The sequence below is a fragment of the Stigmatopora nigra genome, chromosome 16 (genome assembly GCF_051989575.1).
Source record: "Stigmatopora nigra isolate UIUO_SnigA chromosome 16, RoL_Snig_1.1, whole genome shotgun sequence".
NCBI lineage: Eukaryota > Metazoa > Chordata > Actinopteri > Syngnathiformes > Syngnathidae > Stigmatopora > Stigmatopora nigra.
The window spans coordinates 606,613-630,750 of record NC_135523.1 but is presented as its reverse complement, the minus strand read 5'-3'; the positions used below and the strand labels follow the sequence as shown (position 1 = coordinate 630,750).

General features: G+C 47.9%; 4 protein-coding genes and 1 long non-coding RNA gene across 6 annotated transcripts; 2 read left to right on the top strand and 3 right to left on the bottom strand.

Moving 5' to 3' along the window:
- Positions 1–355: 355 nt before the first annotated feature.
- LOC144209893 (phenolphthiocerol synthesis polyketide synthase type I Pks15/1-like) lies at positions 356–7,075 on the bottom strand. Its single transcript, XM_077736445.1, has 6 exons — positions 7,015–7,075; positions 6,793–6,946; positions 6,541–6,701; positions 6,275–6,481; positions 6,016–6,197; positions 356–5,932 (listed from the first exon to the last, which is right to left on the bottom strand). The coding sequence occupies exons 1-6, from the start codon at positions 7,070–7,072 to the stop codon at positions 410–412; spliced, it is 6,285 nt and encodes a 2,094-aa protein (XP_077592571.1). The 5' UTR covers positions 7,073–7,075; the 3' UTR covers positions 356–409.
- A 683-nt stretch (positions 7,076–7,758) lies between these two features.
- Positions 7,759–12,393, top strand: LOC144209814 (uncharacterized). Its single transcript, XR_013329251.1, has 4 exons — positions 7,759–7,890; positions 9,429–9,717; positions 11,249–11,399; positions 12,307–12,393. It is a non-coding gene; the product is annotated as an uncharacterized LOC144209814 (long non-coding RNA).
- rdh12l (retinol dehydrogenase 12, like) lies at positions 7,932–9,933 on the bottom strand. The gene is made up of 6 exons (XM_077736332.1): positions 9,780–9,933; positions 9,503–9,618; positions 8,922–9,077; positions 8,740–8,844; positions 8,257–8,659; positions 7,932–8,124 (listed from the first exon to the last, which is right to left on the bottom strand). The coding sequence occupies exons 1-6, from the start codon at positions 9,791–9,793 to the stop codon at positions 8,022–8,024; spliced, it is 897 nt and encodes a 298-aa protein (XP_077592458.1). The 5' UTR covers positions 9,794–9,933; the 3' UTR covers positions 7,932–8,021.
- A 4,999-nt stretch (positions 12,394–17,392) lies between the features above and the next one.
- Positions 17,393–20,103, bottom strand: LOC144209288 (carbonic anhydrase 1-like). The gene is made up of 7 exons (XM_077735515.1): positions 19,936–20,103; positions 19,665–19,862; positions 18,856–18,974; positions 18,689–18,781; positions 18,544–18,606; positions 18,302–18,457; positions 17,393–17,914 (listed from the first exon to the last, which is right to left on the bottom strand). The coding sequence occupies exons 1-7, from the start codon at positions 19,967–19,969 to the stop codon at positions 17,795–17,797; spliced, it is 783 nt and encodes a 260-aa protein (XP_077591641.1). The 5' UTR covers positions 19,970–20,103; the 3' UTR covers positions 17,393–17,794.
- A 767-nt stretch (positions 20,104–20,870) lies between these two features.
- rbis (ribosomal biogenesis factor) lies at positions 20,871–22,980 on the top strand. Of its 2 annotated transcripts, XR_013329073.1 has the most exons (6): positions 20,871–21,031; positions 21,758–21,876; positions 21,946–22,053; positions 22,132–22,224; positions 22,552–22,610; positions 22,828–22,980. XR_013329073.1 is itself a non-coding variant. In XM_077735520.1 (5 exons), the coding sequence occupies exons 1-4, from the start codon at positions 20,965–20,967 to the stop codon at positions 22,198–22,200; spliced, it is 363 nt and encodes a 120-aa protein (XP_077591646.1). In that variant the 5' UTR covers positions 20,871–20,964; the 3' UTR covers positions 22,201–22,224; positions 22,552–22,679. The 2 variants fall into 2 exon arrangements, 1 of the variants encoding a protein (XP_077591646.1); XM_077735520.1 differs by lacking the exon at positions 22,828–22,980 and having other exon boundaries at positions 22,552–22,679.
- The last annotated feature ends 1,158 nt before the right edge of the window (positions 22,981–24,138 follow it).

The window sequence follows — 24,138 nt, the reverse complement described above, 5'->3', positions numbered from 1 at the left end:
TTTCATATTTAATGACAACTGTGATTGTTCTCATTCTGTTTTTGACCCAAAAAAGTTCCTTTAATAAACCTCAAACAAGTATCTGTCATCTGTTTTTATTGCTCCACTCCGCAGTCTTCAACAAACACATAGCAATATGTAACAATAACAAACATGGGCCAAAAGACTCTTAATGATGGTCGAGGTAGGTGGAAAATGTCCAATGAGAAAATGAAACAATACTGACCTGAACTTTAGTTTTTCTTACAAATATTTAAGCCACCACGCTAAGGTAAGTTGTATGTATTTTTCGCCAATGTGTCTGTATACTGTATGATGCTAATTTAACGAAGGCTAAGGCTCCGTGGGAAAACACTTCAAATTGGAATCGGAGTCCTGAGGAAAAGACCCACAAGTGGACCCAGGTCCCTCAAAGTCTGGTGGAAAGAACTTCCTTGGATCCTCCCTCGCTGGCCTCACTCAAGATGGCCACCACGGTGGCGAGCGTGGCGTTGGGATCCAACAGTTTCACCAGCGGCACGCTGACCCCACGGTCCTGGAAGATGCGGTTCTGCAGCGTCATGGCCTGCATGGAGTCCGTCCCCAGCGAGGACAGCGGCGTGTCGTCCCTCAGCAGCTTGACGTCCACCCCCACCGTCCTGCTCAGCAGCGAGGCGGCGTAGTCCCTGATCGGCACCTCCTCCTGGCCACACTCGCCCCGCGAAGCCGACTCCCCGGACTCTCGGAGGGCCCGCTCCACCAGGCCCGACAGGCGGGCGCTCAGGGCCACGTTCTGCGACAGGACGTTGAAGCGGATGTTGCGGAAGTGGAAGCGGCAAACGGCCTGCTGAGGGCGCTTCAGGATCAAGCACTGCTCCAGGCTTTGGTGGATCTCGCCCAGCGTCAGCACCATCATGCCCTTGGCCTCCAGGAAGCGCTGGAACAACTCCTTGTCCAAGAGGAGGCCCAGGTTCAGGGCCCCCCAGTTGACCGACTGCGCCGGCAGGCCCAGCCGCCGCCGGTATTGGCAGAACAGGTCCAGGAAGGTGTTGGCCGCCGCGTAGTTGCTCTGGGAGGCGTTTCCCAGGAAGGCCGAGATGGACGAGTAACAGACAAAGTAATCCAAGGCGCAGCCCAGCGTGGCGCGGTGGAGGTTGAGCACGCCGTTCACCTTGGGCTTGAGGACTTTCTCGTAGGCGCCCCGGTCCAGGGACTCGATCAGGGCGTCGTGCAAGACCACCGCGCTGTGAAACACGCCTCGGACCGGGTAACCCGGGAACTTGAGCCGGACGGCGCGGAACGCCTCTTGGACTTGTTGGGCGGCGCCGATGTCACATTGCACGGTCAGCACGCTGTTTCCGCACCGCTTCTCTACGTTCCGGATCTCCCGCCGCACTTGGTCGGAGGGCTGGCTACGGGAGAGGGTGACCACCACCCCGCCGCCCTTTTGAGAAATGAACCGCAGGGTTTCGAAGCCCAGCCCGCTCAGACCGCCCGCCACGATGTACACGGCTCTTTTTCGGAAAAGCGGCTTCTCGGAGCGCACGAGCGGAATCTTCGAGGCGCCGGCCGGGCCTTTTTCGAGCGCCACCACGGCCAGCTTCCTCGCGTGGAAGTAAGACTCCGGAGTCTCCGAGGGACAGCCGGGGATCTTCTGGGACGCGTCCCCTTGAAAAGTGAAGCTGTCCAGGAAAAAGCTCTTGTTGAGGTTTAAGGATTTAAGCCAGTGGTAAACACGTAGCCTTCGAGCGCACAGCGATCCCTTGCTCAAAAGACTGGCCATGTCAAGCGTTTGCACCTGGACACTCTCTTCCAGATCGTAGAGCTCGTTCTCGGCCAGAAGACTTTGAGATCCACCGAGAAGGACCACGTTCTTAGCCCCGGGGAACTGGCGGACATGGGCCATCAAACTTTTGTCCAACGGAGGCAGGACCACCAAGGCGTCCATCTGAGTCGGCCAGCCTTCAAAGGAGCCGTCTGTGCCCGTGACCAAGACGTCCCACCCCGACTTTTGAGAGGCGACGGTCAAGACTTTGACCAGGGCGGAATCGGACACGGGACTCACGATTCCCAGATTCCTCTTGGCTCTTGGCAAAACCCCAAAGAGGACTTCCCAGGCCAGGACAAAGTAGGAAACGCAGGGCGTGTTCTGAAGGAAGGACAATTGTTTGGTGGCGGGGTAACACGCCTCCTGCGGGACTCTGACCCTATCGGCCGCCACCGAGGGGAAACAGCAAATCACGGGATCTCCCACTTTGACTTTCCGGACCTCCGTACCCACCTTGGTCACGGTCCCGCTGAAGTCCAGCAGCAGGAGCTGGTGCTTCTGCGAGCAGTGGCGGTCCCAGTACAAAGTCTGGCCAAATTTCAAATGGGAGGAGCTCACCGGGAAGTACTCTGACGAGTGGACGCAAAACCCGACGGGGCGGATTTCCATCCACGTGGCGCCCATCGGCTCCGCCTCGGCGTGGACCGGAAAAGCACTCAGGTCACTCATCTTGAAGGCGTCCGCCGTCTGTAGGACGCGAGGTTCAGACGAGTCGGACGCCGGCGTACCCTCGAAGACTTCACTGGGTTCAGCGGGTGTTCGCGCAATGCTAGGTTTTAGAACCACGCCCCCTTTGACCACCAGTTCCGGGTACTCGCCGCACGGATACCCTCGGAGGATCTCGGACAGGGCGGACACGTCCTCGGCGCCGACGGAGTCCAGGTCGACCAACTGGATGGAGAGTTCGGCCACTTCCGCTTGAAGGGCCCTGGTGGCGCCGACCACGGCGAAGCCCGGATTGACGTGCTCCGCCGTCAGCTCGGAACAGCGGTAAGTGACCGCTCGGATGGAGTTGGGGAAGTCCAATCGCTTGAGCTCCAGCATGACCTGCCGCAAAATTTCACAGCAATCGGCCAGACTCCCCAGGACGGATTCGGGCGCCAGGGAATCCAGTTTTTCCTGACCCCACAAGAACAAGACCTCTCCGAAGTCCCGAAGGTCCGTGAGCTGGAGCTCCCCCAAGAGCCACGGGAAGCCACGGTCCAGGATGTCCTGGGCTCGATTCGACGGAATATACTTGGATCGCGGATCAAGGTGGGGCTTCAGGGCTTCCGCCATCCCCATCTGGTCGGCAAAGACCAGCGCCGTGGGAGGCAGATCCTCGCAGATCTTCTCTGGGACGGCGCTGAAGTCATTGTGGTAGAAGTATTGGTCCACCACCTGAGTAGGACTGCCCAGGTACTTGATCAACACGTGTTTGACCTCCACCAAGGTCCGACCTTGTCGATCGGCGAAGCAACCGCAGACCTCAAAGTGGTCTGCGCGCACGTTGGACGCCCGCAAGTAGAGCGCCATCTCCTCTTGCAAGGGTTCCAGAACGGTCAAGCTCCCGATCTTGGCGGGGAATCCCGGCCTGCCGGCAAAAACGTGCTCCACCGTCACGGGCAGGAGCTGCATGAGGAAGTCCAGCACCACCGGGTGGACGCAGTACTCGTGCAAGTCCGAGCGCAGCGCCTGCGGAACCGTGACCAGGACAAAGGCCTCCTTCAGATCTTCCCCGTAGTGGACGTCGGCCTTATTGGTGAACACCTCACCGTACTGAAAGCCTCCCTGGGCCAGGTCGGCGTAAAAATCCCGCTGAGTCACCACGGATCGGCATCTCTTGGCGACGGCGCTCAGGTCCACGTGGCGCTCCTCCACCGCCGGCTCTTTCAGGAACGTCACCGTCCCCGACGCGTACGTGGCCGCCGAGGAGAAGACGCCGAAACGGGCTCCGTCCTCTTTCCGGTCCACCCGGACTTTCATCTCCGGCCGATTGGGGGCCAGCACAAACGGGCTGTGGAAAGCCACGTCCAGCCGCAGGCGGTTGAGCGGGACTTTGGGCTGGGCGCAAGACGCGCACGCCGCCAAAGCCAGCTCGGCGTAGAAAGCCCCGGGCACGACGGGCACCTTTTTGTGTCTGTGTTCTTTCAAGTAGAAGGCCGAGTCGGACGTCAGGTCGCAGTGGAAGGTGTCGGCTTCGTTCCAGGCGGCGCGGAGTAAAGGATGAGGATTTCTACCGCCCGCCGTGTTTTTCCGGGCCCCCTCGATGACCACGTCCCTCTCCGAGGAGTCAAACTGGTACCTGGGGAAATGCAATGGCGGCCGCTCGTAGCCCGAGTAATAGCGTTCCCAATCCACGTGGACCCCGAGCTCAAACAACCGGGCCACCGCGGACGAGAGCGTCTGGTGCTCTTTGCCCGGCCGCAACGAGGCCACCACGGCGGCGTCCTCGCCCAGAGTCTCCGCAATGTTTCTCCGCAGAGCCGGTCTCGGACCTATCTCCACGAAAACCGCCCGCTTCTCGCCCCGGGCGGCCGCCTCCACCGAGCGCCGGAAGGCCACGGGGTCTCGTACGTTTCTGGCCCAGTAGTCGCCCGTGCAGAAATCGCCCGGCTCCGCCTCCCGGCCCGTGACGCCGGAGAATAGCTGCGTGTCGGTCTGGTTCTCACGCAAGGACCCGATGGCCTCCCGGATTTTGGGCAGGATGGGATCCATCAGGTGACTGTGGTAAGCGGCCGGGACGTCCAGGGTGCGGAGGAAGAGCTTCGGGCCGTCGGCAGAGTCGCTCAGTCGCGCCCGGAGATTCTGGATGGCGTCCGCGTCCCCCGAGACGGTGCAGGAGCGCGGGCTGTTGTGGGCGGCCACGCAAAGCCTCCCCGAGAACGCTGAGAGGAGAGCCCGGACCCGGGACACGGCCATGTTGCCGATCACCAGCATCTGGCCCCCGGTGACTTCTCTCTGGAGGAGCCCGCGGAAGTGGACCACCTTGACGGCATCCTCCAGGGACAGGCGTCCGGAGCAGTGAGCCGCCGCCACCTCGCCCGCCGAGTGTCCCAGGGCGGCGTGGGCTCGGACGCCCCAGTGGTCCAGCAGGGCCACCACGCCCACCTGGAGAGCGAAGAGGAGCGCCTGGGCCACGTCCGCTCGGCCAAAGTCGGCGTGTTCCGTCTGGCTTTCCAGGACCTCCGAGATGTCCGGCCCGCCGAGTTGCCTCAAGTGTCCAGAGACCTCTCGGATTTTGTCCCTGAAGACCGGTTCGCGTTGCAGCAGCCGCTGGCCCATGCCGTGGTAGGCCAGGCCGTTCCCGCAGAAGACAAAGACCAACTTGGGTTCCTTGAGCGAAGGCCTCTGGAGGTCCTGGACGGCCGCCGCCCGGAGCTTCTGCCCCAGGTCTCCCACGGACGAGACCGTCAAGGCCCGTCGGTACCTGTGCCTGAGGTGGCTCCTCCTGCAGGCAGCCGTGTACAACAGGGCATCCAGATCCGTGTCGTCCTGCAGACGTCGGGCCGTGTCTTCTAGCGTGAGGGCCAGAGACTTTGGTGAGTTGGCCGACATCACCAAAAATTTCAATTTGCCGCCGCCGTTCTTGACGGCGGCGGTCGGCGGTGGCGGCGGCTGGTGCTGGCTGACCACGACGTGAGCGTTGGTGCCGCCAAAACCGAAATTGTTGATCCCCGCCACCCGGCCTTCTCCGGCTTCCCACTTTTCCACGTCCCGGACCACCCGCACGTCGCAGGCCCGGAAGTCCACGCCGGCCGTCTCCTCCGAGTAGAAAAGGGAAGGGACGAAGGTCCCGTGCTTCATCATGAGGAGCACCTTGATGAGGCCGGCCACACCCGCCGCCGACTCCGTGTGTCCGATGTTGCCCTTCACCGAGCCGATCCGCAGGGCTCGGGTCCGGGCCCGACCCCCGGCCAACACGAGGGAGAGGCCGGCGACCTCGGCAAGGTCTCCCACCGGGGTCCCGGTCCCGTGGGCCTCCACGTAGTGCACGGCGCCCAGGTCCCTCTGGGAGTAGACGCTCCGCAAGAGCGCCTCCTGCCGCGTCACCGACGGCTTGGTGATCGGGGAGACGGAGCGCCCGTCCTGGTTGACGGCCGTCTTGTCGATCACGCCCCAGATGTGGTCCCGGTCCCGTAAGGCCTGGCGGGGTATACGGTCCAGGAAAACCATTACGCCGCGGCCTCTGGATGGACGCCGCCCCCATGTTAAAAATCCCAACTCACCTTGCTGAGGGGCTTGAGGAGGACCACGCCGCATCCTTCCCCTCTACCGTAGCCGTCGGCCATGTTGGAGAAAGGCTTGCTGGTCCCGTCCGGGGAGATCATCTTGGCCTTGCTCAGGGCCACGAACACCCGGGGCTCGATGATGCAGTTGACGCCGCCGCACAGCGCCATTTCGCAGTCGCCTGACCACCGTCACACGGGACCCACGTTTGCCACGCCATTCCCGTCAAGGTGGGAGTGCTCTTAGCTAAAAACTCACCGTGTCTGATGGCCTGGCAAGCCTGATGGAGGGCCACCAGGGAGGAGGAGCAAGCGCAGTCCAGGGCGAAAGACGGACCGGTGAAGTCAAAGACGTAGGAGACCCTGTTGGCGGCGATGCTCATGGCCAGGCCCGTCCCCGTCCAGTGGTCGATGGTGCCGGGCGCCAGGTGGGACGCCGTGGTCTCGTAGTCTCGGTTCATCAGGCCTGTGGGGGACGGACGGTGCCGTCAATCCGTCTTTCTTTTCATTTTTCTTTTTCTGTACCAAAGTAGACTCCGGTTCTGGTCCCGCTGGCCTTCTCCACGGGCAGCCCGGCGTTCTCCAGAGCTCGGTAGACGCACTGAAGCAGCTGCTTGTGCTGAGGGTCCATTTGTTCCACCTCGCTGTCGCCGATGCCAAAAAACTTGTGGTCGAAGAGGTTGAAACTGCCAAAGGGGGCGGGCGGGTGACAAGGAACAAGGAAGAACTTGCTCGGAATCTGCTTTTCCCCAGGTGACAACCACTTTTTTTTCTTACCCGTCCACCAGGGCGGCCTTGGCCGTGCGCGACTTGCCCGCCTGGTTGTCATCCGGGTGGTACCAGGCCGCCGTGTCGAACCTCTCCCGGGGAATGGGCACGGAACAATTGCGACCGTTCACCAGAACCTTCCAGAAGTTTTCCAGGCCTTCGCCTAGCGGGAGATACAAATGGACGGGTCGCCGGCGGTCCCTTTGACGGCCATTTTGTGCGGCGTCTTACCTCCTGGGAAGTTGCAGCCGATGCCCACCACGGCGATGGCGTCCTCGGGAGCTTCCATGCTGGCCGCCTCTGACCAAGACGATCGACAGGTGCTTATTAGTCCTCTTTTTTTGGCCCCGAAGGCCCCGCCCACCTTCTCTATCTCAAGACCCCTTGCTCATTTAATATTAATGAGCAAGGGACAGCCCATAGGCCTCCAGGCAGAGAGTAAATGAGTAAATTAATACGATACGCCATACGGAAGTTTATCTTCCGGTCTTTAAATTTCAACTAGGCCGAGTTTTGCTTCCTTCTTGCCATTTGAGATAACCCAATTTTAAAAAAAATAATATATTTGGGCCATTGGGATGATTTTCAACTCAACAAATTGAGTCAATAGCAACCTTTGAAATGTATTGCCATATTAAATTGGATGTGTTTATTGTCATGATACAAGTATAATAAAACACATTATACTTGTATCATTCCAGTCTGTTATGAAACAATCACTTTCAATATTCTTATTCATGTTTTTTATATTATATTCATAATTTTAAAAGAAAAAACAACTTACCAAAGATACTGCAAAGTAAAAATCACTTGGTAAAAAGTCAATTTTATGTGTGTATAGTTTATCCAAAAATCACATCCACCTGCCAGCATCCCAGCAATTTAATAGTCTATTAGACGGAAATGTTTTGAATTTATACTGGATTGAAAAATCTGCCCCAACCAGATTTAATGACGCTTTAACATTGTCAATGTGATTGACAGGTGTCCAATCTCACTGGGTCCAGTCGTCCTTTCTTTGCTGCCGTTCTTCCTTCTTCAACTGAATTAAATGTCAGCTGACTTCAACGGGGAAGAATGCCATGACCTCACTTGTCTTTCCTCCAGGTGAGTTTCCTTCTCCCACATTGAAAATAATAAATCAACTCTTCCATTTTCTCTCTCTTGAAAACTTTTATTAGTACAAACACAGTAGAAGACGCGCAAATGGGCAGCCATTTTAAAAAGTGGGGGGCATCTCATTCCCACACGATGTTAAGACTTTTGCAGCTGAGCTCCCACAATTTCTCCGCCAGTTTGTCGTCCTTTCCCGCTGCCGAGCAGTTAGCGGCCGCGCAGTCGCTAAAAAATAAGAATTAAATGTTAGCAATAGCCATAAAAAGTGACAAAATGGGTGCAAAGTGCTGCGCTAGCTTGTAAATTCTTCCAGTTAGCAAGTCAACAGCTAGCACGTTACCCGCCAAGCGCGCTCACCTGTAATATCCGCCGCTTTCCTCGTTCAGGGCGGGTTCCACGGCGCAGTAGATGGTGGTTTGGGCGCCCTGAGCCGACGTCTTGGTGAAGGGCGCCGCCAGCCTCATGAAAAAGCTCTGAAATCCATCCAAGTGTCGCCACAGGTCGGTCTGGACCACGCCCGGGTGCAGGCAGTACGCCGTCACCCCCGTGCCCTGCAGGCGGCGAGCCAACGAGCGGGTGAACAGCACGTTGGCCAGCTTGCTCTGGGAGTACGCCCCCCTCTTGTCGTAGGAGCGCTCGCTGTTGATGTCGTCCAAGTTAATCGAGCCGAAAATGTGCGCCATGGACGACACGGTGACCACCCGCGAAGGCCCCGAGCGCTTCAGCAGGTCCAGAAGCAGGAAGGTCAGCAGGAAATGACCTCAAAAATCACAAGTGTGGACAGACGCCAGATTTTAAGATGCACGTCCAAATGCCAAAATTAAAGAACAGGCTTTTTACCAAAGTGATTGACGCCAATTTGCGTCTCGAAGCCGTCCACCGTTTTGCCGTACGGGCACACCATCACGCCGGCGTTGTTGATCAGGATGTTGAGTTTGGCCTCACCTATAATGGGATAGCGAGATCATTTGATTGGGGTTGTTAGAGCTATTTTGTTTTGTGTGGGGACGCCATGGGCCCACCTTCGTTGATGGCCCGCGCAAACTCTCGGATGGACGCCGTGTCGGCCAGGTCCAGTTTCATGCACACCACGTCTTCGTTGAGGGAGCGATCCTTGACCTCCTTGACCGCCGCCTCCGCTTTGGAAAGGTCTCTGCAGGCCATAATCACGCGCGCGCCTGCGCACACGCTCCACTTAATTAGACTCATCTATCTACTTTTGCTTGGTTTCCATTCAATTGAATGCGATTTAAAAAAACGCATAAAAATTGTATCTGAAGAAAGGGCGCCCTCTGCTGACAAAATGGAATGTTACAAGTTGTATAGTGACTCCAGTTTGAAAGCTGTTGTTAAAGTTGGACACGCGAAAACTGTTTTAGTTATTAATAGTTTGTGTGTTCATTGTAAAAAAAAAGCTCTTTTTTAAAAAGAGCAAAGCAAGTTTATGTAACATGACATTATGTGAGGGCGTGACTTGGCAGATTTACGAATCACAATCACCTCCTTGTTTTGTGTTTTGTTTATACTAGGCGAACTGGCAAACCAGGGCATGCATGACTGTCCAAAAATGTGGGGTGCTTGGATTTGGGGCTTTTCCACCGACCTCTGGTGGCCAGATCGGCCGCCGCCTCCTTCCCGATGCCGGTGTTGGCCCCGGTGATGAGCACCGTCTTGCCTTCCAGTCGGGCGTCGCTGACCCAAGCCCCGCGGAACAGGTTCCTGTCAAACCGTTGAGCAACCAAAAGTGACTCAACAGGAAAAAGACATGGCGCAATTTTCAACAAAACACCTCCGATGCCGTCTCATCACCCGGAATGAGTAAGTAAATTAAGTTACATATGAGCCTTTTCTCGGTATAAAGTGAAGAATTTAAGTCTCACCTTAAGGTCTGCATGCTTCCCTTATTGACGTCGAGGGTCAATTGAGTAAGAGTTGGTTGACGCCCCTAAACTTGAAAGGGCGTCTTCTTTGGGTTTAAATGTCAAAACCCGCGAGGCAGAAAAGTGGTGGCCAAATTGAACGATCCAGATTTGAGCCAATTAGCAACGGTTTAACTCCCGTGCTTGACGGGGATTGGTCGGACGGGGCACATGGTCTCGCATGTGGCTTTGATTTGTAGATGAGGCAAACAACTTAAATTTATTTTAAACACGTTTGAATTGTAAATTCAACAATTGTTAACTAACCTAATTGCGATAATAACTCATTTCAAAGATATATTTACGAATAATAACTCATTTATACATATATTTACTAAAGTTTCTTACCGGAAAAGACAGCATTTCATTCATTACTACTTCCGCCCATGTTTGTTTATAGCTTAAATAATTGATTTGAAATAAACGGTTAACGTTTAAAAATATCAACCTTAGCTTGTAATTTATAAATGGGGTGATATGTTTTAATGGAATTTAATTATAACGTTGAATTTAATTAACGTGTTTATGTTAGATAAAAAAAGGAGGTGAAAGGTCATTTGGTACACGGCAAAATAGGACTTCCTCCCCATTAAAAATAGGTTCAAATACAGTCATAAAAAAAACATTTAGTCATTGAGACGTAACTAGAAATATTTATTTGACGTTTACTCTCGGTCGATACTTGTATTGTTGCATTCATAAAGTTGTCCAACAAGTGGCAGCAAAAGCTAAATAACTAACTAGATTTTTCCCCCTTTTAACCAAATGTTAGTTAGGTAGAGGCCGATTCTAATGTATTTTTCACTTTATCCAGTTATGAACTGGGGCGTTTCTCATAATGGAAGTAATAATTAAACGTTTGCTCCACACTTTTAAGGAGGATCGTCTATATATTACTGCCTGTTTTGATATGTTGGGGGTAAAAATGACCCCGGAGACGATTTTGACCACTCAAAGTGACTAAAAGAGGAAACCCGGCAGCTGAAGGCGCGTCAGCATTGATTCACTTCCCCTTTTTTCGCTTAATCGGTCAGAAAAGGAGTCAATGGGTATGTGGGAAAATCAACTTGGGCCTTATCAAAGGATTTTTTTTCCCTTAATGGCACATACGGCACTAGATGTCCAATCCACATTGGCTGGGAGGGGCAAATTGTACTCATTTCATATTTTTATTCATTCATAAGAGATTTTAAAAATGATGTTTATGTGTATATTATAGAAATAATGTAGTTACAAGTCCTGGCTTGGAGTCGTTTTTAAACGAGCCCAAAAAAGGGTGACCTGGCCTACAAAGGGTTAAGATGATTCTTTAAACAAGTGTGAAGTGTTTCGTAAGCAGCTGAAACACAAACGTGAAATACAACACGTAGATTGAAGAAAGAAAAGTGCTTTATGTAAAATCAATGTCTAAAACGTCTTTTCCGCTTTAGGAAAGGATGTCCGCGTCACCTGGAGAAGCCATCAGACCTGATTTGACCTCTTAGCAGACAATGGGCCAGCAGGGAGGGAGGAGGATGCCTTCCAATAAACGGCCTGAACAATCGTCCGCCGCTGACGCCGCCACAACGCCGTCGGACCCAGGTCGGTTTATTTTGTCTATCTTAAAAGGGAAGTCAAGCCAAAACAAACCCAGTCCACTTTGAAATCATTCTATAGAACACTCAGTACGGCCATTTAACTCATAGACGGCTAACCCAGGTAAAAAAAAAATATATACACATGTCGTGGTAGAAAAGGAAATTGACGTGAAAAAAAGGTCACATGAACACGGTTCAAAAGTTCATCTTCCCAAGCCACGACTTTATTTACATGACAAGAAAAATCCTGTCATGATAAACATGTTGCTTATCATCAGACCTCGCTACCTTTCATGCTACGCTAACTTTTGGGCGCCTCCTTTGTGTACTGTATGGGGGCGCACACACACACACACACACATTATACACACTAATGGCCTTGTGATAACAATCTTTAGAGCTCACATAATAAGGCCCCATGTGTACGAACCCAAGACAACTTTTCAACACTTTCCCAGCAAACTAAAATGTATATTTTCCTAACATTTCCCCCCCAAATGCATGCATTTCCATGTCAGTATTTAAAACCCACTTGGCCTAAGATAGGATTCAGAATTATGCAGAAAAGATGTTTTTTAATGCCCTTAAAATGGCTTTTCAAAAATGACCATGTATAGTAAGCTATTTTTTTAAAAGGCTATGTATAGTTAGGCATTAAAAAACAAAAAGGCCATGTATGGTAAGGTATTTTTTCTTTAAAAAAATGACCCTGTATAGTAAGTAATCCATTAAAAATGATACAATGCATGCCCAGAAGCATGTACAGTCATTTCTTAATGTCAATAAAAAGTCAGATTAAATTTGAATAGTCATTCAGGTGTAACTCACTCACACCCTCCTGTACAATTTACTTATTTGTTGTATCTTTCTTGTATACACAATCGCGTTTACACGTCTTTGTTTGCAAAAAGTGCATTTCAGGTGAAGGAGAGGACGACATTGACTAATGGACACTCGGCCGGCCAGAACGTGCGGCGTAAAGGCGTAACGGCGTAGCGGCGTAGCGACTCATTCTGGAGTTGTTGGGGGTAATGGTTCAAACATATGGACTTTGGGCCTCAAAACATCTGCATGCAATTACTTTGCAATTGTTTTAAACACCAACACAAACATTCCTGAGCAGATTGGGCTCACTTTTTTTTCATGTAATACTTGAAAAGTACTTGAAATTGTATTCTTTGCTGCTAGATTGCTAACATTGTTTTGTTTTATTGTAACATTCGATTCAATGGATACAATTGAGGTTTGACTTAAATGGTTTGGACTTGCCTGCGTCCTGTAATAAGAAATTAAATGCAGTAATGTACCAAGCCAGGGGCGCTCTATGAATAGACTCATCATCTTCCTGCTCCCTGTTGCTAGGCGACACACCGTCTAAGATGTAGAAGGGAAGAAGAAAGAGGCAGCGGGGAGCGAGCGTGTCTCCGGGATAAAAAAGGCCCAATTGAGGGGCCGCTTCTCGGTGGTCTTTAGAAGCCACTGAATGGCGAGACAAATTGATATTCTGCTGGTGTTTCACGTCACCAAGGAAACCATGGAAGCATTTTTCCTCCTCTGGGCTGTCACAATGCAAGCCAAATGTGTTGTCCAATGTTTCACAAAGCACACAACTAAACTGTTTCTTTTCCAAACAGGCATTCTGTAAGAACTCCAGAAAACACCAGTCACCTATAAATGTAATAAAACACCGTTTTCTCTTGAAGAACATGATGATCAAGTTGTGCTAACTAGGCCCATTCATTTGTAATGAGGCTAATGACAGCATGCTAGCGAGACCAGAGGCAAACCTGCTAGCGCGCCCATGCTAGCACGCTAACGATAGCATGCTTAAAGAGTGACATGTTAATGATGCTTTTACTCCAAAGTTGAGCGAGCAGACACGGAATTATGGCCCGAGAAGATTGTTCTACGCCCGCAGGCTCGATCTTTAATCGGGCAGGAGAACGGAAAAGTAGCTTTTCATTCTTCAGTGGTCCAAACACACCCAGAAGGAAACAAACAATGGTAGGCTTTCCCAAACAATGCATGTGATTACTTTCCGTGGCCTATATTTGTTTAATTGCTTGTTCATAATTCAGAAAGACAACCAATTCGCTTTTATAAACTGTATTGAATTAAGTATATTAACTATGTTCCGAATTTATGTGCTAGCGCGCTAACAACAACATGCTAACGACAATAACAATAGCACACTTGCTAACTACGTTACCAATAAATAACAACGCGTGCTAATATACGTTAGCACTGGCTCTTTAGCAACATAGCTAACGTGACAGCTAGCTTTCTACACGTTTGCTTTGAAAAGTGTCAACTATTAGCGTCCCTCAAAACTTTATTGATATTTTGGTGGTGAGCAATAGCATCATAATTCATTTTCTGAACCGCTTTATCCTCACTAAGATCGCGGGGGGTGCTTGAGCCGGTGCAGGAAACCAAATTCTTGCATTTTAAATGATTTTGGCTGATTAGAAGTACTACTATCCCGATAGTTTTGCTAGTAAGCAGACTGGATCGCCTTTGCGGCCGAGGCTTAAGAGCGCCTTAAAGAGCGCTAATGAGATCCCCTTCTTGACCTTGGAACGCCATCCATAGCGCGCCGCAAAATTGGCCCGTCCGGCGTTAAGACTCGGGTGCAAAGCGGCTGGACAAAAGACGATTAAAGAACTTATCAATACGTGCACACTGGGGCCTTTGTTTTGTTTTTTTCCTGTTTGTTAGCAGGAAGCGGGCGACGCTAATCCTCACGCAGCAGCAGCAGCCGCCGCCGCCAACACGCCTTGTTATGACTGCAAATAGCAGCCGCTCGCCCGTATTTAGCGAGAACTCGTGTTAGGTCATCAGCGCGTCGTAGCGTCCGTCCGTCTACTGGCAGCGGCTAATCCATCAAAAATTCTAAAATGAAAACATAGGCTAAGAGTACTTAAGTGCGTGTCTTTTCACACTTGGCCTAAGGGAAATGTCACCTTTGAACTTCAGCGGTCGTCTACACACAACACACACACATTTGTGTGTGTGTGTGTGTAAGTCCAGTCTGTATCAATCGACAGCGTAATTAGCTTATGTGTGTTTAAACTAAAAATGGCAGAGGTTGGAGTGTTTGTTTTGCCAACGTTGACGGACACACTGGCACACGTGCGCTCTTGTGCTAGAATAAAGACTCCAAAGTGGAATAAAAGAGGGTCAAAGTGTGGGTTTTTATACCCAGTTCTTGCTCAGACATATCAAATAAACTGTGCTTGTTATCAACTCTTAACCTTACTCAATAAATCAAAACTAATGATGATGTTTCTGTGACTAGGCGGGGCCAGAAAATGGACGTCGACACGACCAGATTGAAGCTGATCCACGGGTAGGAAATATCTTCATGTCTTTCCTTTGGTGCATTATTTAAAGGCCCCTAAATTTAGAGCCCTCTGGTGTTTCAAAATGCAGCAAGTTGACGTTTTGCAAGCCATCTTGGGCTTTTGAATGGACATTTCCCAACGTTTACCCCCTTTTGATCCTCGTCAACTGGATTTAAATAGAATCCGATGCAGGGCTCATCATTTCCAGAGTAGGTTGCGGAATTTGGATTCGTTGGAAAAGAACCAGTTTGAGTCACAAATGTTCCAACATGTTCCCACCCTGTTATCGCCGTGTTTAAAAACGCCAAAGCGGTCAACCATTAACCGCCGTGACAAATTTGCGTCTGCGGGATTGACTTATGGGGGCAGGAAGTACAGTAAGGGGAGAAGAAATGCTCTGTTTTGTGTCATTATATTGAGGAAAGTGGGGGTGCTTTAGTGCGTCTGTCACTTTAAAAAGTCTTCATTTGAATATTTCATCGTCTTTTTTAAAATCAGGACTCTAATTTTTAAGGACTGTATTTTTACAACCAAAAACGTCGGTAACAATGATTGATTTGACGATAAAGTGTCTGCGAGCGCTCCATTTCCTTTTAGCCAAGGGTCAAAGGCCGTCCAGGAAATAATAAGCGCTAATATTATTTACAATGACAAAAACAAACATCCATCACACTTTAGGGTTTGGGTAGGGTTTGGTTAGGGTTTCAAATAAACATTCTTTTAGATCTATTAAAAAACTCAATACTCAGGTCTTTTAATCCATTTATAACAAAGTAAATATTATATCTAAAATGGTACGGCCAACGTGAAGATTATGATTACGATAGATTATGGAATTCCCTTTTGAGCAGCAATGTTAAGAAAGATCAAAACGGAAGGAACGATGAAGTCCCCCAGGGGTCAAAAAGGGCGCCCTGACGCAGGACGGGAAATTCCTGCTGGGCAAACGTCCACGTCAAGACAAGATGGCGTACACGATTGTAGAAAAGAAGCCAAAATAGGATGTGGACGATGAAAGGATAAAGTAGTGATGGCTCCCACCGACGGCAAACGCAGATGACAGATAGCCCCAAAAAATGCTCCGTGATTTGCAGATTGTACAAAAGGGACAAGATGTCCAAAATAACAGCGTCAAAACATCTTTGACTTCCTGCCGTTGTCTCTCCTAAACAATTCGAAACGAAAAAATGCATGGCTTGTCGCAGGCATTTCCTATTTAGCTCCAAGTAGGCGCCACTAAAGCATATACACGCTGGTAACGTGAGCGTATTGACCTACGATGTGTACGCTGATGTGTGTGTGTGTGTGTGTGAAGAGGAAACTCTACTCCCGTATGTAACGCAATCTGTCCGGACCGGCGGGAAAATCTGCCCCACTCTCGGACGCGCTCAGTCGAAGCTAATCAAGTGGCCGTCAATGGCCTGGATTGTTCGTCCTCATTAGCCGCGGCGCTACAAGAAAAAAAAAGCTAACAATGCTAGCGCTCCTGAAAGGACTCTTTCTTCCTTTTTTTTATAGAACGGCAGCAGGTGGAAAAGAGACAACCTGGATGTTAGCTTAGCTAACTGAAAACACAGAAAAAATGATTAAAACATGACAATGATTAATTTAAAAGGGGAAAAAATCCCAAATATACATCTATACTCATCATTCATCATCCTAAAACAAATTTGGCACTCGGAATTGGGCCGCACAAAATGAAGCGGCGGACCACATTTGGCCCCCGGGCCGCCACTTTGACACCCGTGACCTAAAAAATACCCAAAAATTTATTTTCCCTTAAATTTGATGTTATAACTAATCAGAAACAGCCAATACAAACCCTCAATTGCAGCCAATTAAAAAAATAGGACGTGACGGATAGCCTTTTTATCCGTCGTATTATTTGGGAAGCTAGCTAAATAGCATCCACATGCACGGCACAAATACGTAGCACAATTGTCTTTTCATAACCCGGATCAGCCGTATTAAAATGAATAACCAGACAAACGCAGACAACAGTACAAATAAAGACCCCCCAAAAATATATGCAAGAAAATGTCCTCCGGGGCTGTCAATAAAATCCATGTCAACATGTGTGGTGAGTTCAGGCTAGCGCATTGATTTCACCTTGGAAAATTGACCTCGTAGCTCGTAGCACGTAGCTCGTCCCAAAATAGTCCCAAAAAAAAAGAAATAGGGGTCACATGACCGCCTCAAGTCAGGTCACCCAGCTGTCACAACACCTTCAAAACATAACACGTGCAAAAGCAATATTAATTTGTATAAAAATACAGAGCAACACAGTGGGGGGAATAAGTTAGTGGACAAAATTATTATTATAATTCATCCCACCCATTCAAATGGGATTTGAACGTCCATTAACTTCAATGACCCGATTATTTTGGGGAATTGTGATTAGTAGTAGTACTACATCACGTAGTAGTTGGGTGTTGGCCTTGTGGCAACATTCTGAGAAGATAACTTTACAGCTGGCCTCTAAATATCCCGTTTTATGCGGCTTCTTTATCAGCTGGGTCAAAGGTCAAGTGTTGTCGCTGCTTTTCAAGATCCCAAACACTTTAGCTTTTACTAACTAAACTAAATCCTCCTCTTAAAACTAACTAAGAATTAACAAAATGTTATTTTGCATTTTGTAAAAAGGAGACCAATGTCTTTTTAACAGTCAGATTTATTCATCAAAATATAGAAGAACAAGAAGGACAGGGGATTACACAAAGCATCATTGCAAAAGAATAATAATAATAAGGCATTAAATTGATCTTTTTTTTTTTGGAAGGGAAAAAAAGAGAGTTTTTAGTGCATTTTGTGGCTTGAAGTCATTGGCCGAATGAACCAAGTGCCCGTGAACGTCTCACGTCTCGTCCATTTGTTTGTGGTGGACGCCTTGCATTCAAATAAGAGTTCCACACTTTAATAAAAATGATCGTTTTGCATAAAATCACCAAAGGAAGGATTGCAAAGTGGATTCGGGAAAAACGACACGCCCCTTTAAGTGCTCGACGCAAATTCCCCCGAGGACAATTGGACGGAGGGACGGACGGACGGGAGGTCTTCACATGAAGAAGGCGCGCACTTGGCGGCCCTTGAGAGGCTGCGGGGGGCGATAGTTGTCCACCATGCAGCACTCGGGTTCGCCCTCGGCCGAAAACAGCAGGCTGCGGAATTTGCCCATCTGCCAAAGGAGAGACAAAATACGCCGCGTCGTCCTTGTCAATCAAAATCTTGCCCTTTTGCGACCTTGTCATTCATAAATACATTTTGCACAGAAGAAAATACTGCTGCAAAAAGTTTCCCCCGCTCCATTATGTTTTATTTTGTTAATAGATGGCAAATTATAAGACATAAAACATATTTTTTCAATAATATATTCTATTTTTGGTGTTTTTTTCAGAGGTTTGGACTTAATTCATTTGTTTTTAGTTCATATCAATGGGAAATATTGCTTCTATTGACATACGAGCTCATTCCTGGGTCGAATTAAGCTCATATCTCGAGGTATGACTGTATATTTATATATTTTTTAAAGTGTAGCTTAAAGAAAGTGTCTTTTGGTCCTCACCTGAGCCGAACTGACGCCGATAGGATCTTTGCAGACGATCCAGGTGACGCTCTCCAGCAGAGGGGGCGTGGTCAGAGACCCCTCGTACGTCCAGTAGTCCAGTCGGGGGGGCAGGAGACCGCTGGGGTCGAAATTCTTGAACGTGGTCTGCTTTCCCTGAGTGCCACAACAAAAAAAAAACCCAGACGGGCGTCAACACCGCCGACGTCGCCATGGGAACGCCGTCCCTCGCCGTTACTCACTTTAGTCTGGATGGCGCTGAAAGCGTCCAGAACTTTCTGCAGATGCGCGTTTTCATTACCGATCTGAAAACAAAACGTTTAGAAAGTGATGAAGAAGTCCATGGATACTGGTTGAAAGAAGTCACTTTTTGAATGGGATGCCCACCTGCAGGAAAACGCCCACCACGGCCAGCCCGTCGGGTTTGCCGGCGGCTTCCCCGAAATCGGCGTATTTGGTGTTCCAGTGCACCAAGTGGAGCTGACATCAAAACAACAAAAAATTAGGATGATTGTTGTTGTTGTTTACATTTGAATTTGTTTTTGTTTGTTTACCTCGGCAGGGTACTTGTTCCCGACCACCGTGTGCTCCGAGCCCCTGTCGTCCGACGCCCCCCAGTGGAAGTGGAACTGCTTGAGACGGTACACTCCGGACACGGGGCCGCCCGTCAAAACTGGTGAGTAACAAAGACGTGGAGGGGGGGTGGGGGGGGGGGGGGGTGGCGTGTCACCAGACGGACGCATTTAGCGAATCGACGTGGAAAAAAGCAGTGGAAGGTCGGACGTGCCGCTCTGACGTAATTTGCCAGCGGCCGCCATGAGATTACGTAAACATAATCTCAATTGGCAAACAGGCTGCAGCGTAATCTGGATCAAAAAAGCTTTTAGACAACACACTTCATTTGGAAATGTCACAAAGAAATGCCATTTTTTAAAAGGATACTTTCATTGAGGTTATTTACGTATTTAATTTATTCTCACCTTGCGACCTACTTTTTATTTTGGATTATTTGAGTCTTGGCATATTATTACAGTGCCATGCTATTGTAATGACCTTCATTTTAAAAAAAAGATTTAACATAACTGATATCTTATATTATGTTTAAATGTCTCATTTCAGTCACATTTAGAAATGTACTTATTTAATAAAAACAAAATAAGAATCTAATACAATAAGAGAAGTTTTTCCCACCCGTTATAACCTATTTGACCCCTCAAAAAAGAAAACAATGAATCTGACATCAAAATAGTTGCAAAAGGCGCCATTGCATTTTGGACGAAACAAAGCCTCCCAATGGAAATGGTTCAAATGAGGAGAGCCCATGGGAAGATGGCGACGGACAGAAAGAGAGAAGTGGACTCACCAGAGGCATCCGTGTCATCCAGAAAGGTGACCTGGAAGGAGTGTCCATTATTGAGAATATCCAAGCAGGTGGCGGGGTCGTACTTGAGACCCAGCGGCTTCAGCGACCCGTCGTGCGCCGCCGAACCCGGATTGATGTCGATGGGCGACTGGCGCGGACCGTCGGCGATGGGGAAGCTGGAGGCCCACTTGTCCGGACCTGCAAATAACGGAAGATGAGCGCGATGGGGACGGAGGACGGAGATGGCGCTCATGGCGCTCATGGCGCTCACCATTGTTGGCGGCATAACCCCACGCGTGAGACATTGTCGGATTGGCTTCTTTCGACCTTCCACACCTGACAGCTGCGTGTCGCCTTATATATAAATATACGCCGAAGACCCCCACCCCCCCTCACACGCACAATTTCTAACCACGCCCCCCACCACCACCACCACCACCACCACACTCACCCTCCGCCCCTTGAGGAATGACCAATCTCTGGCTCTCTTTCAGAGATAACCTGTCTCTCTCTCTCTCCCTCTCTCTCTCTACCCCTCCTCCCTCCCCTCTCTCTCTCTGTCTTTAGCTCTCTCTATAATCTAATCCAATGAGGCCAACCGAACCGAATCCGCCACTTCCATGGCCCGGGACTCTCGTGTCCACGTCCGCTCCACTCAGAATGGTATTCCCGTCTTTCATGGGCCGGTCTTTAGGGATCCCCGACGCCCCATCCACGGCGAAATGAATGAGAAATCCCCCAAAATGAGAGCAATGCAAGCCGTCAAAGTGTCCGCCGAGGAAGCGTATTCCAATGCACATGACGTCAAAAAGTGGGAAGAATGACGCGTTTCGAAGACTTGACCTTCAATGGAGGCTGACGCGTAGCGGAAATTGTCGGAAGATATAGGTTTGCAAAGAAATGTACGTTAGGAGAAAATATGTGCGGTGACGCGGCGCCATCTAAAGGCGGCCTGTCAAAATGCACAGAAACCTTAATATCGTTGACGTCATCTTCGACAATAAATCTAAAAATATCCAAGGAAAAGGTTCAAAATATGACAAAACGTCAGAAGAGAAGGACTATACGAGTGGGGCCATACGATATATATAGGTACATATAAGAATTATTTACAAGAATAATGGCATTACTTTGTGATGAAACCATCGTATTACGAAGATAAAATGTTTATAAATGCTGCTTGTGCAATATAATACATCTAAGACCGCCAACTATCTAAAATGACAATTTATACATTTTAAAAAACTAAAAAAAAAAGTCTAACCCGAGTAAAACTTCCTGGTCAACACGTCTCATTTTTATGACATCATCAAAAGTTGACTTGCAGGAAAACAAACGCGGAAAAACGTGGGCGCTAGCCTGCTACGGTAAGTCGTTTTTACGATTAATGTTATTGTTTAACATGTTAAGTGTTACATGGGGCATGTAAATAACTTTATGTAAAGCAACATACGCACGTCGTGTATTGTTAACACGAAAAACCACGTATATACGGCTAGTTTTAGCATGTAGTTAAATGTTTGTTGCGGTCTGTCTCGTGTGGCGTTCACGTTAAATCTAGCAAAATAATGACTTTGTCAAACAACTGCAACGTATTGTGCTGCGCATAACTTCTACAACATGTTTTCATTTGTATAACCTTTACTATTTCAATTGAAAATTACAGTTTGACAAGGCGTATATTGCTATTGCGTGACTCCGTTGCCTCATTGGCGCCCCTAGTGGGTATGCCATTGATTACAGTTAACGAAGCAGATCTGCATTCAAATAGTAATCTGATTTTACAACGATAGCCTCAATAGAATTGACAACACTGACACGTAAACAACCTTCCTGCTATTCCCACCACTATTATATCTCTCATCTCCTTTTCGGAACCGTTTTAAACCGGAGTTAAACCCAGGACCCCAGAACTGTGAGCCTGACGCGCTAACCACTCACTCAACCGTACCACTATTATATATTTTGATAAATTAATATATACTATAATTGCAAGCAATCTTATCGAGACGTGGCATTTTGTTCTTCACCTCTTTATTTTGAATGTATATTTTGTCTAATGTGTCTTTTATTGTGTGTGTGTGTGTTAACAGGCAAGATGGGGAAAAACAAACAGAGAGGCAAAAAGAATGCAAATGTCTTCCAAGTGGCAGCAAACAAGCACCTGAAGGCCAGAAATAAAGCCAAACCCATCCGCTCATCGCTTAAACACGTAATGATGACCATTTTCTGCTCCACATAGAAAGCTGCTTCAGCATATTTTCTTTTGTGGTGTCCATAGATCAACGCCGTTAAGAACGAGAAAGTGGAGACCCTCAACAAGATGTTCTCCAAAGTGCAGAAGGACGTCAGCTGCCTTTCCAAACAAGCCGACAAACCGCCACAACAGGTAGCTTTATTAATAATAATAATAATAATAATAATCCTCACATAGTCACTCTAAGTCATTTTTTTTGCGTCTTTTTAGATCGTCCAAGAGCCGCAAAAGGAGGCGGTGAATGTTGACGACGCGGCTCAGCTTTTTTCTCAACTCTGACAGATTTTCATTCTCCATGGACAAGTGAGTTGACCCAAAATTTAACCCCCCCCCCTATGCCAAAAATTAGGATGCAAACACCAAAACTCTTGTTTTCAAATATGGGTTAAAAATAGGTTTATTTTAACTAAAAAGGTAAAATACAATAAAATTACTGATAATATTTAATAAGTATTACAATTTTTTTATCTTAAAAACGGCTTAGTATAATAATAAGGCCTTTCCTTAAAAATATGACATAGTATAGTAAGGCTTTATTTACACAAGGTTCATTTACGTTCCAAGATATTTGTTGAATGTAAGTAAGCTAGTGTTTCCCACAAGTTCATGCTTTGCCTTGTTTGTTGACAGACTCGCAACAGCGCCCCCCGGATTGCGCCTTCATCCATCCAGGAGTCTCCGGCGCCCCAGTGAGCACATTTTGGTGTAAAATGGTTCTAAGTGTTTAAAGTTTTTTTAGTAAAAGGTCATTTGTCTTATGTTGCTGGCTAAGTATTTTTGTCAGAAATTTGACTAAGTGTACAAGCCACCTCCCTTCTGTGTAGCCTATGTCGTTTGATTTTTAGAACAATTATTTTAACACATTTAGATGTAAGAGATTTTTTATTAAAATTTTATTTTTTATAGTTTGTTTTAGCAAAAGGTAAAGTCCCTGACGTCGCAGGTGGCTCTCCCCGCCGAAGGCGGGGAGAGTCACCAAGAATTCATTTCTGAGTGCCCGCTCCGGGAAGCGAACCAGCGTCCACCTGGGCGGTAGGCGCATACTCAACCTTTGCACTATGTGAACCATCCCACCCTCCCACTAACATCCGCCGCCCAAGTATTTTCTTTTAGAGCCCGATCGAAAAATTTGACTAAGTGTTTAAGCCACACCCACAAAAAAAAAATAGAAGTTAAGTCCGGTTTACTCAGTTTTTATTTGACATGAAAAGTGACAAGTTGGAGAAGGCGGGGAATCCAACCGCTGACTTCCTTTTCTAAGTCATCCACCTGGTCAAGTGGACATCACCGCCATCCGCAGGAGAGTCTAAGAAAAAGAAAAGAGAAAAATGATTATGTGCACAGCAAGATGTATGTCTACTTATGTCAACTTACTTTTTCTATGTCTTCAGATGTCCTCGCTCTACAAATTCTGGGAAACTTTTTGGTTGGAAGAGGAGTGTTCATCCCACAAGTCATCATCCATTGTTGCCTTTGTCACCAATCTGAAAAATAAAAATGAAAGTTGTCAGCAAAGTATCTCTTGTTGTATTATGTTACCTTGACTTTTATTTATAAGATTTTTTTTCCATTCTAAAAAGATGTGGCAATGAACACACTATGATCGCTGCAATAAAGCGAGACATACCAAGTCAATACCAAGGCAATCAATAAGCCTTACTACATATACTATGTCATATTTTTAAAATAGCCTTACTATACTGTGTCGATTTTTACAGGAAAAGGCCTTACTATACTATGTCGTTTTAAGGAAAAGGCCTTACTATACTATGTCGTTTTTAAAGAAAAGGCCTTACGATACTATGTCGTTTTTAAAGAAAAGGCCTTACGATACTATGTCGTTTTTAAAGAAAAGGCCTTACTATACTATGTCGTTTTTAAGGAAAAGGCCTTACTATACTATGTCATTATTTTTAAGAAAAAAAAAGTTACTAGACCAGTGGTGTCAAAAATACGGCCCGCGGGCCGGATCCGGGCCGTCTTGTAGTTTGGTATGGCCCGGGGAAGAAAGCTGCATTTGTATAAAAAAATATGAATTTTCTTTAAAAATTTGTGGTTCTTGTATTATCCGCGCAGTGTTTTAGTAGGTGCAGACAACATGAATTGACATTTATTTACGTTCTTATGTTATTCTCTTGTTCATAATATATTGTCCATAATGTAAAACGAAAATTATGTTAATAAACATTTAGATAATTTACTCATTCTTTGCACTAA

Excerpts from the sequence above, each read along its gene's own strand:
- rdh12l (XM_077736332.1), bottom strand. Across the intron at positions 9,078-9,502 it reads GGCCGATCTGGCCACCAGAG|GCGCGCGCGTGATTATGGCC; the intron begins GTCGGTGGAAAA and ends GCGTGTGCGCAG. Across the intron at positions 8,125-8,256 it reads GAAAGCGGCGGATATTACAG|CGACTGCGCGGCCGCTAACT; the intron begins GTGAGCGCGCTT and ends CTTATTTTTTAG.
- LOC144209893 (XM_077736445.1), bottom strand. The coding sequence starts at position 7,072 with ATGGAAGCTCCCGAGGACGCCATCGCCGTGGTGGGCATCGGCTGCAAC. Across the intron at positions 6,198-6,274 it reads TTGCCAGGCCATCAGACACG|GCGACTGCGAAATGGCGCTG; the intron begins GTGAGTTTTTAG and ends GACGGTGGTCAG. Across the intron at positions 5,933-6,015 it reads TCCTCAAGCCCCTCAGCAAG|GCCTTACGGGACCGGGACCA; the intron begins GTGAGTTGGGAT and ends ATACCCCGCCAG.
- rbis (XM_077735520.1), top strand. The coding sequence starts at position 20,965 with ATGACATCATCAAAAGTTGACTTGCAGGAAAACAAACGCGGAAAAACG. Across the intron at positions 21,032-21,757 it reads GTGGGCGCTAGCCTGCTACG|GCAAGATGGGGAAAAACAAA; the intron begins GTAAGTCGTTTT and ends GTGTGTTAACAG. Across the intron at positions 22,054-22,131 it reads CCGACAAACCGCCACAACAG|ATCGTCCAAGAGCCGCAAAA; the intron begins GTAGCTTTATTA and ends GCGTCTTTTTAG.
- LOC144209288 (XM_077735515.1), bottom strand. The coding sequence starts at position 19,969 with ATGTCTCACGCGTGGGGTTATGCCGCCAACAATG. Across the intron at positions 18,607-18,688 it reads TGGTGGGCGTTTTCCTGCAG|ATCGGTAATGAAAACGCGCA; the intron begins GTGGGCATCCCA and ends TTTTGTTTTCAG. Across the intron at positions 18,458-18,543 it reads TCAGCGCCATCCAGACTAAA|GGAAAGCAGACCACGTTCAA; the intron begins GTGAGTAACGGC and ends TGTGGCACTCAG.